At 41.3% G+C, this 14,649-nt stretch overlaps 1 protein-coding gene across 1 annotated transcript in view; it reads right to left on the reverse strand.

Moving 5' to 3' along the window:
• Positions 1-10,135, reverse strand: part of LOC148146989 (uncharacterized) — a 63,599-nt gene extending 53,464 nt beyond the window's left edge. Inside the window, exons 1-2 of the mRNA XM_087996194.1 lie at positions 10,081-10,135; positions 3,063-3,149 (exon numbers count right to left, since the gene is read on the reverse strand). Of these exons, the coding sequence (XP_087852320.1) occupies positions 3,063-3,149; positions 10,081-10,135 (142 nt within the window). The remainder of the gene's footprint in view (positions 1-3,062; positions 3,150-10,080) is intronic.
• Positions 10,136-14,649: the final 4,514 nt, after the last annotated feature.

Here is a 14,649-nt window from a genome sequence, read left to right on the forward strand (position 1 = left end):
GGGTGGGGGCGGAGAGGTTGGGAAGAAGATTTGCAGGTCAAGAGGGCGGTGTTAAATCCGGGTGTTGGGACTGAGATAAGGTGGGGGGGCGGGGAAATGAGGAAGCTGGAAAAATCCACATTCATCCCGTGTGGTTGGAGGGTTCCTAGGCGGAAGATGAGGCACTTTTCCTCCAGGCGTCGTGTGGCCAGGGTCTGGCTATGGAGGAGGCCAAGGACCTGCATATCCTTGCCAGAGTGGGAGGGGGAATTAAAGTGTTCAGCCATGGGGTGGTTGGGTTGGTTGGTGTGAGTGTCCCAGAGGTGTTCCCTGAAACAGAGGTGTCTCCCTAAATTGGGGAGACAGGCCGCCTAGTTGCGGAACGTTTCAGGGAACACCTCTGGGACACCTGCACCAACCAACCCAACCACCCCGTGGCTGAACACTTTAACTCCCCCTCCCACTCCGCCAAGGACATGCAGGTCCTTGGCCTCCTCCATCGCCAGACCATGGCCACACGACGCCTGGAGGAAGAGCGCCTCATCTTCCGCATAGGAACCCTACAACCACACGGGATGAATGTAGATTTCTCCAGCATCCTCATTTCCCCTCCCCCCACCTTATCTCAGTCCCAACACCCGGATTCAGCACCGCCCTCTTGACCTGCAATCTACTTCCCGACCTCTCCGCTCCCACCCCCTCTCCGGCCTATCACCCTCATCCTCACCTCCTTCCACCTATTGTATTCCCAGCGCCCCTCCCCCAAACTCCGCCCCCCCCCAATCTTTTATCTCAGCCTGCTTGGCACACCAGCCTCATTCCTGAAGAAGGGCTTATGCCCGAAACGTCGATTCTCCTGCTCCTCGGATGCTCCTACTTGATCTCAGGTTGAACCAGCTCATTAAATTATCAATAAGTATGAATCAGTCTGGGCTGAAATTAATATCTTTATCTGAAGCATTGAAAATTAATGTGTCTCATGTTTGATTTTTGGATAAGCTTCAAACATGGTAGGAATCAAAGATTTGTCTGCAATGGGACATTAGTGAATCCAGACATGGGATTACTAAAATGAACTATATTTCACACAGCTGATGCTTATAAAGAGCAGCTGAGAAAGAAAAATAGATTTGTAACAGCAAAAGACCATGGGAGATCATCTTGCTCTCTGCTTTAATTCTCAAAAGACAACATCCAGTGATAAAACAAATTGTCAAAATGTCCATTTACTGAGAACCCAAGGATACCTACATGTTTTCCTAATGCTGAGGGTACAACCATGGCCTCAGGTTAAATCCCACCCTTCAAATAAGCTAACAACTTTTTAATTACATATTCTTTTATCTTCCTTTTTGTACTAGACATCCTCCACTTTTCAAATACTTGATAACGACATGTGTGTGATTTTAATATTGTGGATCCTTTTTCTCAGCATTCGTGTATAATAAAGTTAATCTTTCTTTCACTTAAGAAAACCTTACAATTGGCTCATTAATTTTGAACGAGTGAACTAAGTTAAAGTGTGTTATTGCTATATGCCAAAAAGAAATAAAATCTTTTTGTGACCAACTGATGGAGGTTAGAAAGGAAGCCAATCCCATCCATCCTTACCTGGTTGTAACATAGGAGATTTAAACAATCCTTCCCATTCCAATCCAAGCAGATTACTCCAGCTTTCAGAACATTGTATCAGATGGGTTATATTACTGAACTAGCATGTCAAAGGCTGTACTAATGATTTGGACACAAGAGGAAAAGTAGGACCTATTAATATGAAAGGTGTCCATGTGGAATGAACAATTTTCTTATTTCATGCTTTCACAAATCAGGCATTGTGGTTCAGGACAAAAGACATAAAAAGGATAGCCTGAACAATTAATGACCAGTAAGCTTAATATTGGTGGAAATAGTTGGCAAAAGCTTCTAAGAGAAGTACAATTCATTGTTTTGGAAAGGCAGATATAAATCAAAGACAGCCAGCATACATTTTTTAAAGAGTGGTCACGTCTGACAAACTTGATTGCATTTTTTAACAAGGTGATGTATAATGTCAACAAGAGTAGCATGCTTGATGCAATGGATTTTAGCAATGCTACTGGACATAAAATTAAAAGTGCATGGGATCCCTGGAAAGCTGACAACTGGGATCCAAAATTGACTCTTCACAGAAAGTGAAGGGTTATTGTAAATGGATGATTGTAAGGCTTTTGCCGGTGTGGCTTCCACAAGGCTCAGTACTGGGTCCCTTGTCAGTGCCCTATATGCCAATCATTTTGATTTAAGAGTAGCCAAAATACCTAAAAGGTTTGCAGATTATATTAAAATTGGTTCTTGCTAATAATGAGGACAAAAAACTGTCAATCTACTCAATGGGGTAGATCAGATGGGCAGACAAATGGCAAACTACATTTGGTTTAAGTTAATCCATTTGGGGATGACAAACATGTCAAGGGAAAGCATAACAAATGGTTGGACTCTGAAAAACATGAATGACCAGAGAAACCATGACCACAGATTCATGAAGCAGACAGATGCGGTGACCAAGAATGCATGTGGATTACTTTCTTTTATTGTCCAAGATCCAGAATATACCAGCAGGGAATTTAGGCTATGCAAGAACTGAATAAAACACTATTCAGATGACAGCTGCAATACTGTGTGCAGTTCTGGTACAGCATTACAGGAAGGATGTGATTGCATTAGAAATCCACATCGCAAATTTTTGAGGCCATTGTCAGGACTGGAGAATGTTAGCTTTGATGAATGACCGAATTGACTGGAGATATTTTCCTTGAACAGAGAAGGTTGATAAAGATTTAATTGAGATAAATATGATGATGGGCCTACATAAAATGGATAGGAAGGACCTACGTCTACTAACAGAGAATTCAATAATAAATTAGCTTGTATTTAAAGTAATTGGGAGAAGGATTATGGGGGAGCTGAGCAGTAATTTTTCAACCCAGAGGGGAGTGAGGCTCAAGTACGCACTATTTGAAAGTGTTGCAGAAGTAGAAATCCTCATCACATTTAATAACGTTTGGATATGCATTAGTGGTGTCATAAAGTACAAGGCTCAAAACCAAGAACCGGAGGTGGGGTTAGGCTCTGCTTGATGGGCCTAATGGCTTCCTTCTGTGCCATATATATTTCTAGAAATGCATTCAAATCTTACCAGCAAAGTGAGGGAATTACAATTCAGTGATTTAAATCCATGAAGAATAAAATAAGGTTGTACCTGTAGTAGCAACCATGTAAAGATACAATCTGGTAGAGAGGAAAATCTGCTATCTTTGCCCTATCTAGACTCCAGACCCATAATAACGTGTTGACTCTTAAATACCCTATGAAATATCCTTGAAAGCCATTCAGTGACCAAGAAGATGGCTCATCACTAACTTCTTATGGTCAGGTAGGGATAGACAATAAGTGATGGCCCGGCAAAACTTAGAGAGCAAACCTCTGAGCATGACTGAAAGGAACCTGGAGTCAAAAGAGAAAACATTTAAATTATATATTGAAGCTACCTACTCATCCTCCCACCTTCTCACCATGACAAATTACATACCATCTTAATCAAGGACACAGAAATACAGTCTCCTGTCAACCCAGCCAAGCATCCAAATATTGCACACCAAATTAAGAGGGAAAAAGAGGCATTCTTCTTTCAATATATTAACACTTTGCTTATTGATAAGAGCAGCAGACTGTCCCTTTTTGTTTCACGAAGCAAAACAATTGTGTTGCACGCTTAGTCTCCTACTGTTGAACTGCCACGCATTCTGTATTGGCAATCAACTCACTGAGGAAATAATTAACTCCAAATGTAAATAGGGGCATGATATGGCACTTAATTATGAAGAGCAATCAGAATCAATATATTACAATCAAAAGCAAAAAATGCTGCTATTAAATTAAGACAAAGTTGAATTAGCATTAAAGCCCACAGTATTTAATACCTATTTAACAGTATTTGGCAGTAGATTGCATATTATCCTTTAATACATGGTGAAATTAACAGAAAAGTGAGGCGCTATGCTTTTGTTATACAGTATGCTAGTGAGATCAAAATTTTGTATATTGTGTGCAGTTTTGATCTCTTTGTTTAAGGAAGGATGTTGGTGGCAATTCAAAGGTGACTTACTGGATTGATATCTGGAACAAGTGACATTTGAGGATGGCTGGAAAAACTGAGTTTGTTTCCAGAAGTTAGAAGGTTGAGGAGTTATGACTAACTAAGTTAGTATGCCATAAACCAAGCCCTGCTATTTCTAGCGTCATACTTAGTGTAAAGTACACATAGTACTCCAATCTCCCTGATTTTCAAATCAAGATTATAGAAAGCACACACCAGGTATCTGTGCTAAACAAGAATTATTATTTATTGTATGTAATTAGGCTATAGCTACAGGTAAACAGATATAAACTATTAGCATATAACACTACTAATTAAAACTCTAAATCTCATATAAAGTGCACTCTCTCTCTCTCACACACACACACACAGCCAAAAAATAGAGAAAATATTTTATTGGGCCTTGGTATTGAGTTGTAATTCTCTAGAAGTGTCTACTAGTTATAAGAAGTACAGTGTGGATGACTCACTTGTAAAACATTTTTGATTTATTAATTCAAAAGTCACAGCTCACAACAACTGCTTTAGAAAGGACAACTGGTTTTCTCCATGATAAACTGATTTTCTTTTACTGCAGTGAACAGGCAGCTTCTGTTGGGGAGCACGATGACACATACTCCTGTGTCTTTCTCTCCCTTTGGATCTGTAGTCTATGTTTCTGTAATTTGTTTCCAGTTCCAAACTGCCTACTTAGCTCAGAACCAATCAGCAACTTAATTCCTCGACTCCTGATCATCTGCACTTTGCAGGAATCCATAGGCATAAAAACACAGTTCACAATAGGCTCCAAATTTCTTGCAGGTGAAAGCGAGTACTGCGGATGCTGGAGATTAGAGTCAAGAGTGTGGTGCTGGAAAAGCACAGCAGGTCAGTCAGCATCCAAGGAACAGGAAAATTGATATTTTGGGCAAAAGCCCTTCATTGCGAATGAGGCTGGGAGCCTCGGGGTGGAGAGATAAATGGGAGGGGGGTGCGGCTGGGGGAAGGTAGCTGAGAGTGCAGGGCAGATGTGGCACAGATTCCATGGAGGAGGAAGAATTGGGAATAAGGGAAAACATTTTTGCAGGAGACAGGGTGGGAGGAGGTGTAATCCAGGTAGCTGTGGGAGTCTGTGGGTTTGTAGAAAATGTCAGTGTTGAGTTGGTCACTGCTGATGGAGTTGGAGAGGTCCAGGAAGGGGAGAGTGGTGTCAGAGATGGTCTAGGTGAATTTAAGGTCAGGGTGGAACATATTGGTGAAGTTGATAAACTGTTCAACCTCCTTTTGGGAGCACGAGGTGGCACTGATTCAGTCATCAATGTAGCAGACGAAAAGTTGGGGACTGGTGCTGGTGTAACTGCAGAAGATAGACTGTTCCACATAGCTGACAAAGAGACAGGCATAGCTGGGGCCCATGCGGGTGTCCATGGCTACCCCTTTTGCCTGGGAGTTGTGGGAGGATTTGAAGGAGAAATTGTTGACGGTGAGGACCAGTTCAGCCAAATGAATATGAGTGTCAGTGGAAGGGTACTGGTGGGGACATCGGGAGAGGAAGGAATGGAGCGCAAGGAGGCCCTGGTCATGGTGAATGAAGGTGTATAGGGACTGGTTGTCCATGGTGAAAATGAGGAGTTGGGGCCAGAACGTCTTGGAGGAGGTGGACAGTGTGGGTGGTGTCCCGAATGTTTGTATGGAGTTCTTGGACCGGGGGATAGGACAGGGTGGGACAGGAGCAGGCTGAGACGATAGGTCAGCTGAGGTAGTCAGGCTTGTGGATCTTAGGTAGGAGATAGAGCCAGGTGGTGCGGGGTTCCTGAACTATGAGATTGGAAGCTGTGGGTGGGAGATCCCCTGAGGTGATGTGATTGTGTATGGTCTGAGGGATGATAGTTTGTATTGAGGAAGGAGATATGGCTGAGATAGCGAGTCTGATTCAGAATGTGGCTGAAAAGCTTCAGGGCAGAGGTCCATGGGATCTCCCACCCACAGCTTCCAACCTCATAGTTCAGGAACCCCACACCTTACATTAGTAAACTATATTGACTTTGAAAAACCTGCAATAAAGTGAAAGGATTAGCCAGGAAAGACAAGATGATGATAGATTAACACTGATGTCAGTATACTTTTTGGCCTTTTTCTCTATTGGGAGTGGAGCTAAAGGGTTTGGAAAAGACCAGCTCCAGCCACTGTGCCGCATTCCGAACAGTGTTCCAAATCATTTATATAAATGACAAAAAACAGTGGAACCAGCACCGATTCTTGCGGCACACTGCTGGTCACAGGCCTCCAATCTGAAAAACAACCCTTCACCAACTTCTGTCTCCTACTTTCAAATCAATTTTATATCCTGTGGTTTATAAAATCATGAGGGGCATGGATAAGGTGAATAGCCAAGGTCTTCTTCCCAGGATGGAGGAGTCCAAAACCAAAGGGCATAAGTTTAAGGTGAGAGGGGAAAGATCTAAATGGGATCTAAGGGGCAACATTTTCAGGCAGAATGAGCTGCCAGACAATGTGGTGAAGGCAGGTGCAATTACAACATTTAAGAGGCAATGGAAGGGTACATGAATAGGAAGGGTTTAGAGGGATATGGGCCAAAAGCTGGCAAGTGAGACCAGATTAATTTAGGATATCTGGTCAGCACTGATGAGTTGGACTGTTTCCATGCTGTACAACTCTATGACTCTCTGACTCTTTGTTCCTGGTACTAAGGATCTTGGGGGAGATGGGGTTAGTGCCCCAGTTAATATCCACACCCCATTAGGTGGGCAGTCAATTAGACTAATTAAAAACCTTGTAAATGGAATTAAAAAAGAAGCCAACTTGAATTTTCCACCCTCTTCAATGAAGTGGGATGGTTTAACATCTGGAGGTACCCAGAACAGACCGGGAGCACCAACAGTCCAGGTTGACCTTCCAGACCTTTCTGTCTGCTTAGGGCAGCCAAAACATGTCCTGCAGAGAGATTTCATGCCAGTGGGTTTTAGCTTCTCTGTCAAAAAATTGCCAAAAGGGCATTTTCATGAAAGGTTTTGCATAGCCAGTTAGCAATTTAAGCACAAAGGTACTCGAATCAGATAAGATGCGAAAAGGATTTTGAAGACAATGAGGGTAGAAATTGTGGAGGTGCTTGTTATAATATTTCAGTCTTCCCTGGACTCCAAGGAGGTGTCAGAAGTCTGGAGAACTGCAAATATTACAGAGTTGTTCAAGAAAGATTTTTTTACAGCCTACTACAGATGAGTAGTTAAACTTTGGCAGTGGAGAAACATTTGGAAATGATTATCATGTTTCGGATCAGCAGTCACTTGGAAAAAATATGATTTGGAGGTGCTGGTGTTGGACTAGGGTGGACAAAGTTAAAAAGCACACAACACCAGGTTATAGTCCAACAGGTTTATTTGGAAGCACTAACTTTCGGAGTGCTGCTCCTTCATCAGGTGGTTAAATTCCACAAACACTGTTGTGTGATTTTTAACTTGGAAAAATATGGGTTGATTAGGAAGAGTCAGCAAAAATTTCTAAAGGGAATATCATGTTTAACTAACTTGCTGGAGTTTTTTTGAAGTTGATGTTGTGTCACAAGGCATTTGACACATTACCACACAACAGGCTTGTGAGGAGTTACAGATTATGGTATAAAAGAGTGAGTAGCAATCTGGGCATGAACTTGCCTGAACAGTACAGAGAGTCAATAGATATGTTTCAGGCTGGAGGAAGCTTTGTCATAGAGATTTTCCAAGCTCGGTATTGGTACCTTTGTTTCTCCTAATACATATCAATGATCTGAATCGTGGTGTGCAGGGTTGAGTTCAAAGATTGCAGATGACACTAAACTTGGAAGAATAATAAACTGTGAGCAGGATGTGTGAAACTCCAAAAGGACATTGACAAGTTGATGGAGTGGGAGGATAAGTGGCAGATGAAGTTCAATGCAGAGCTGTGTGAGGTGATGCACTTTGCTGGTAAGAACATTGAAAGACAATATGAATAGTGGTACAATTCCAAAGGGGGTGCAGGAGCAGAGGGATCTGGGTGTATATGTGCACAAATAATTGAATGTGCAGGCTATGTGCAGAGAGACACAGTGTGCTCAGCTTTATTAATAGGGGCACAAAGTACAAGAGCAAGGAGGTGATGTTGAATTTCTAAAAGATGCTTGTCGGACCTTTCACTTCAGCTGCAGTATTATGTACAGTTGAGGGCATCAATTTAAAGGGAAGATGTGAATGCATTGGAGAAAGTGTGTTAGTGATTTACAAGAAAGGCTGCAGGAATGAGAAACTTTGGTAAAGAGGATACAATGAAGAAGCTGAGGTTGTTCTCCTTGGAGAGAAGGAAGTTCTGAGGTGAGAGAGAGAGAGGCTGTTCTCTCTCATAAAAGGAATAGAGGGCATAGATTTAAAGTGATGTGCAAGAAAAGCAAGGATGACAGATTGGCTGCTGTGCTGACCAACATTACAGAGATTGAACTTCTAAAAGCAATTAATTGCCTATGAGATGCTTAGGGATAGGTTGGGGGTGTGAAAGGTGCTAATATAATGTTTTATTTGAGACTTTAAAAATCTTTATACAAACTGTCAAGGCAGTAGAACAAATGTGACAGTTTTGAAGTGTATTTCGGTAATTTTACTATAAAATCATGATTTTTTACTGTGCTTTCATGCCTTGACAGTCCTTCTGAATTGAATCTACAGTGAAAAGTACATATTTTCCTGGCATAGATTTAAAGAGCTCACTTTATGTAATAACTGGGCATTGTGCATCAGTGAGCAGTATGACTTCACAACTATAACTACAGAGAGGAATGAAAGGGAAAGATGCAGGAGGTTCAGCCCCTCAAGTATTCTGCCATTCAATTAAATCTCATTGATCTATGCCTTAACTCCATTTTCTGTTCTTGGTTCTGTAACTCATAATATCCTTGCCTGCTCTATTCCTTTGAGCAGAGAAGGTTAGGAAGAGATTTGATAAAGGACAAATAAAATCATGTCAGCTTTGGATGCAGAGAAGCTGTTCCAATAGGGGTAAGGGTCACAAGCTAGGGAACACTGATTTAAGGTGAATGGCAAAAGAACCAAAGACAGCGTGTGGAAAGTCTTTTGTCATGTGGTGAGTAGTTTTTGATCTGAAATACACTATCTGAGAATATGATGGAAACAGATGCAAGTGTGTCTTTCAAGAGGGAATTAGATAAGAATTTAATGGAAAAAGAAACAATGCTGTGCTATGGAGATAGAGTGGGGAGTGGAACTGGCTCAAGTGCTCCTGCAGACAGCCAGCAGATACACACCAGGCTAAATGGTTTCCTTTTGTGCTCTAACCATGACTCTAAACTCTATCCATTTTCCATTGATCTAGCCGCATCAGCTTTTTGTTTTGGACAACTCTAAATTTAAGATCATTTAGCGCTTTCTGATATCACCAGCAACAATCGAACTTTAATTTTAATGCTTTCCCCTTCTTCCAGATTCTCACAACAGAAGAAATGATTTCTGTCCATATAATTTACTGAACTATTTTTAAAAATCTCAATTAGACCATGCTTATTCTTTTATATTCTACGGAGTACAAACCTTATGTCATGGGGGAATGTGACCTTAATTTTTAGCCTTTTTGAAACAAGGCCAAAATATTAGTCTTGTGGTGTGGTATTCAGCACAAAATATCAGTCTTGTGGTGTGGTATCCAGATGGTGTCAAATCAGAGCATTATACTGCCGTAACATAACTACGTGCGGGTGCCCATGGTCACATCTTTGATCTGAAGGAAGTGAAAGGAGTGAAAGGAGAAGTTGTTCAAAATGAGAATGAGCTTGGCCAGGTGAAGGAGTGGCCAGGCCAAATGGTGGCTGGGGATGGTATTCCCTCTTCCCACTCTTCCCCAGAGACCTACCTGATCCAATCCTCCTTCATTCCGAACACCTCCCCACACATCTACGGCACCTTCCCCTGAAATCGCAGAAGATGCAATACCTACTCATTTACCTCCTCCCGCCTTGCTATCCAGACACACCTTCCAGGTGAAGCAGCGATTTACCATTTCTATATTCAACACAGTTTACTGTATTTGTTGCTTACAATGTGGTCTCCTCTATACTGGGGAGACAAAACACAGACTGAGTGACTGCTTTACAGAATATCCATAAAAATGACTCCAACTTCAATACACTGCCGTGTTCCCATGCCAACATTTCTACAGTGTTCCAGTGAACCTCAACGCAAACACTTCATTTTCCACTTGGGTACCCTGCAGACTCTCCGACTCCACATCGGGTTCAGAAACATTAGGCCTGAATTCATCCTTTTATCCAATCCCCACATTCTGGTTCTGTCATGACTTTGGGTTGCTTTAAGTATGGCCTTCACATTCTCACCCACTCTTAGCCTTATTATCATCTGACATGGATTGCTTTCTGCACAGCCTACCCGTTCTCTCCCACTCTCAGAGCTCCTTGCCACTTATTCAGCTTCTTTTGTGGAATGTAAGAAAAATGGAGAACCGACGTCTCGCAGTCAAGATTCTAAAGTTGTGGAATTCCATATTGAGTCATGGAGGATGTCCTTCGCGTAAACTGAAGTGTTGCTCCTGAAGCTTGTATTGTGCCTCATTGAAATGTTGCAGAAGGCCCAAAACCGAAATGTTAACATGACAACAAGATAGTTTATTGAAATGGGAAGCAACTGTAAGGTCTACATCATTCCTGCAGACTGAGTGGAGATGTTCTGCAAAGCAGTCACCCTGTCTGTGTTTGGTCTCACAAATGTTAGGGAGACTGCATTGTGAACAGTGAATGCAGTAGACTACATTGAAAGAAATATAAGTAAAACACTGCTTCAGCTGGTGGATATGCTTGGGGCAGTGAGGAAGAAGGAGCTGAATGTGGAAGTCTTAAATCTCCTGCGAATTTCCTGCAAGGTTCCATTCCATTTCCCAGGATCTCCAACTCCATTCCAATGATGACACCTTCCACCCAGGTGCCTCTGACATTACTTCCTTTTTCCTCAATTCAGAATTCCCCACATTCCACCATCACCATCCTTCACCCCACAACACCATGGTTAACATGGCCCTCAGCCAAGTCTGAGCCGTCTCCTGTACTTCTGCTCTCACCCCCTTTCTCCTTCTTCCCAGAACAACAATAGAGTTCCCCACCCACACTTTCCCCCTCACTAGTCTCCACATTCAAAGAATCATCCTCCACCATTTCCACCATCTCCAGCAGAATGCCACCACCAAACACATCTCCCCCTCCCATTCACTGTCAGCATTCCACAGGGATCATTCCCTCTGTCACACCCCTCCCATCACTCCTCACTCTTCTACACTCCTCCAGAGCCTCTTCTCATTGTGATGACGCTGCTCCTTTAACAAGATTATGCTGTGCTTGGCGTTTTTGTCAGAGAGGTTGTAAAAGCAGTGATTCCGAAAAGTCTGGGTATAACTACTTGAGAATGCTTTCAAGTTTAAAAAAAGCACTTGCACATTGAAAGGGGAATGGTCAGTTCTCCCAGCTCAGCCTTTCTCTGGTTTTAGCAGTCTGGCTATTCACTGAAAGCAGGCAGTCAGTAAAGACTGGTCCAAGAAACAGCTACATGGAAGAAGGTGTCCCATGCTGAGTCCCTCGGCCATCTCGCGCTCTCCTGTAAGACCCTGAGTTTGATTTTACCTTTTGTGTCACGGGGTGTTATGGGAATTGTTGCATGTATTTGAAACAGTATCATTAAGTTGGGATAATCTGTTGGGTTTTCGGATAGGTTATGTTATTTTATATTCTGCTCTCTTTTGTTTGTGTTTCATTCAGTAATCTTGCAAATAAATTCTGTTTTCCATTTTATCTCTCTAACTCTCCTTAACTTATTTAACAAGCCCTTTTGCACTGGGCGTTGACACCATCTGTTCTCCCTGTGCCTCCTTCTGCCTCTATCAGAAATAGAAATAAAAAATATTTGCCAAACCCATTTCTATTCTGGACTCAAAATGTTAACCCTGTTCCTTTCTCCACAGATACAAGCACACTTGCTGAGTTTCTCCAGCATTTTCTGTGTTTGTTTCAGATTTGCAGCATCCATAGTATGTCGCTTTAATTTGCCTGTATATGGCTTAGTTTATCCTTTCACCTCTTTCAAATAATGGAGTTAAATGGGAAATTTTCAAATCCAAGGGGATAATTTGTAAATCCAGGAAGTTCTAAAAGAGCATAATGATGTAGCAACAATTTCCACATTGACTTATTTTACTATCTTAGAGTGGAAATCATCAAGTCTTGGGGACTAATCTTTGTTTGTTTTTCAGTATCATACACTGAACCTAATTACATTCTTTCCATGAGTTTTTGTTTTATTTTTCTTATACCTCTTGAATTTTATCCTCCTTCTTGAAAAAAAGACTACTTGGTATCCTTACTATTTCCAATTACAATATCACCCGCATCTGTCATTAAGTGTACACTTTATTCTTAGTTAGCCATTTTCTCCTAACTTTTTAAAATTTTAATATTGTCTAGAATATTCCCTGAAAGTTGTTGCTCATATTCCCTTTTTGTGGCTGTCACCACTTTTTAAATATTCTTTTGTTGCTATATATATCTCTACACGCCCCATGGGATCTTCATTATTCCCTGCCTCCATATGTTGCCTTTTCTTTCAAGATTATTATGTCTCCCGCTTCCTTGTTGACCGAAATTGTTTAATTACTTGTGTAGAGCTCTCTAAAAATATAAAGATCCTACATTCTACCAACTACCATTTTGAACTTCTCCCACAGTTCATCCATAATGCTATTTGTTAACTGTTCTGCTAGGTCTGTTGTGAGAAATTTCTACCTCATAAAGTTTAAACTTAAAAACTTAGCTAATGATTCACTCTTGTCAGTGTCAAGCCTGATTTCAAATTGTACCATATTATGGTGCCAGTGTTCTCTTACCATTTGAATTATTGCCTGGTTTTGAGTTATTACTAAATGTCAGGTGACCTGTTCTCGAACCAGAACATTTTGTTCCAGAAACCCGTTCTGAATAAGCTCAAGAAATTCACTATCTTTGAGATTCCAGCTGTTTGGCTGTGTTCAGTTTACATGAAAGTGAACATTTCCTCTAATAACTATTGTGCTTTTATGAAAAACTGGTTTCATTTCTGTGTGTTTTTGTCATGCTATTAGAGCACCGTTATATCTCACCAAAGTTGTGCACCCTTTTTATTCCTCAGTTCTATTCATTGTTTTTCTAGTATCTACACTGATGCCCTAATACTGTAATAGTGTACTTTTGCCATTTCAGATTTCTCTAAGTTTCCTTACAATCTGGAACATTTATATCCCAGTCATGATGTGTTTGTAACCTGGTCTCAATGATGTCCTCTTTAAGATGCCCATTTGGAATATACAATTCTAAGTCTTAGCTTAATTTTGTATGATTCAGATTTGTGATCCATTTCTATGACCATTTTCAGCGCAAGGATGTACTTTGAAAATCTCCTAGAAGCTCATGCAACTGTGCATTTCTACCTCTCAATGCCAGTTTATTTTGTCCCTGTGTATGAGAGTGCTTGCGGTATCTAATTGACTGGTTTGCGACATGCACTTGGATGCTGCTGGAAAAGCGCTGCTGCTAAGACTGAAGTTAAACTATCGGGTGCTCTGATGGTTGAATAAAATAGATTATAGTGTGCTAAGATATCCATGGATATTAACATCTGCTTGAGCCCCTGAAGAACACTCATTTATTTTTATAGATGAACCATAGAATATCAGGATGTATCACCGTGTGTTTTGGCAAGTGCTCTTTGCAAGAAAGCAGGAAACTACAGAGAGTCGTGGATGCAGCTCAGTCCATTATGCAAACCAACCCTCCAGCCATTGGGTTATGGGCCAAATGCTGGCAAATTGGACTAGATGAGGTTATGATATCTGGTCTGCATGGGCAAATTGGACTGAAGGGTCTGTTTCTGCACTGTACATCTCTATGACTCCATCTATGCTTCCTGCTGCCTCTGGAAAACAACTGACATCACCAAAGACCCCTCCCACCACAATTATTCTCTTCTTCACCCTTTTCTGTTGGGCAGAAGACACAACAGTTTGTGCACACATATGAATAGATTCAAGCACAGCTTCCTCACCACTGTTATTAGACTTCTGAATGGATTTCTCAAATTTTACATTTAATGTTGATCTTGTTCTCTGTGCACCTTCTCTGCAGCCATAACATTGTACTCCTCGCTCTGTTCTTTTACCATATGCACTTTGTATGGTATGATCTGCCTATGCTGCACACAAATCAAAACTTTTCAGTGTACATAGCTACATGTGACAATAATAAATCAAATCAAATCAAATGATGCAGGTTTCAACACCATCCTTGTGTCTTGCTGAAATATTGTCCCATGGGTTCTGTAGTAGTTACCAAGTGAGGCACATTTTTTTCTATTGGTTTACCATCCTTAAGAATCTTTTGAGATCCCGGATTAACTTTCAAATGGGCAACCCTGAAACAGCCTTAGTCTGAGGATCCACCATTGAGCTTGCACTGTTGACATTGTATTGCAAGAATGGAATAG

This window comes from Chiloscyllium plagiosum, unplaced genomic scaffold (genome assembly GCF_037043375.1).
Source record: "Chiloscyllium plagiosum isolate Xiang-an unplaced genomic scaffold, Cpla_swu_hap1 HiC_scaffold_18, whole genome shotgun sequence".
Classification (NCBI taxonomy): Eukaryota; Metazoa; Chordata; class Chondrichthyes; order Orectolobiformes; family Hemiscylliidae; genus Chiloscyllium; species Chiloscyllium plagiosum.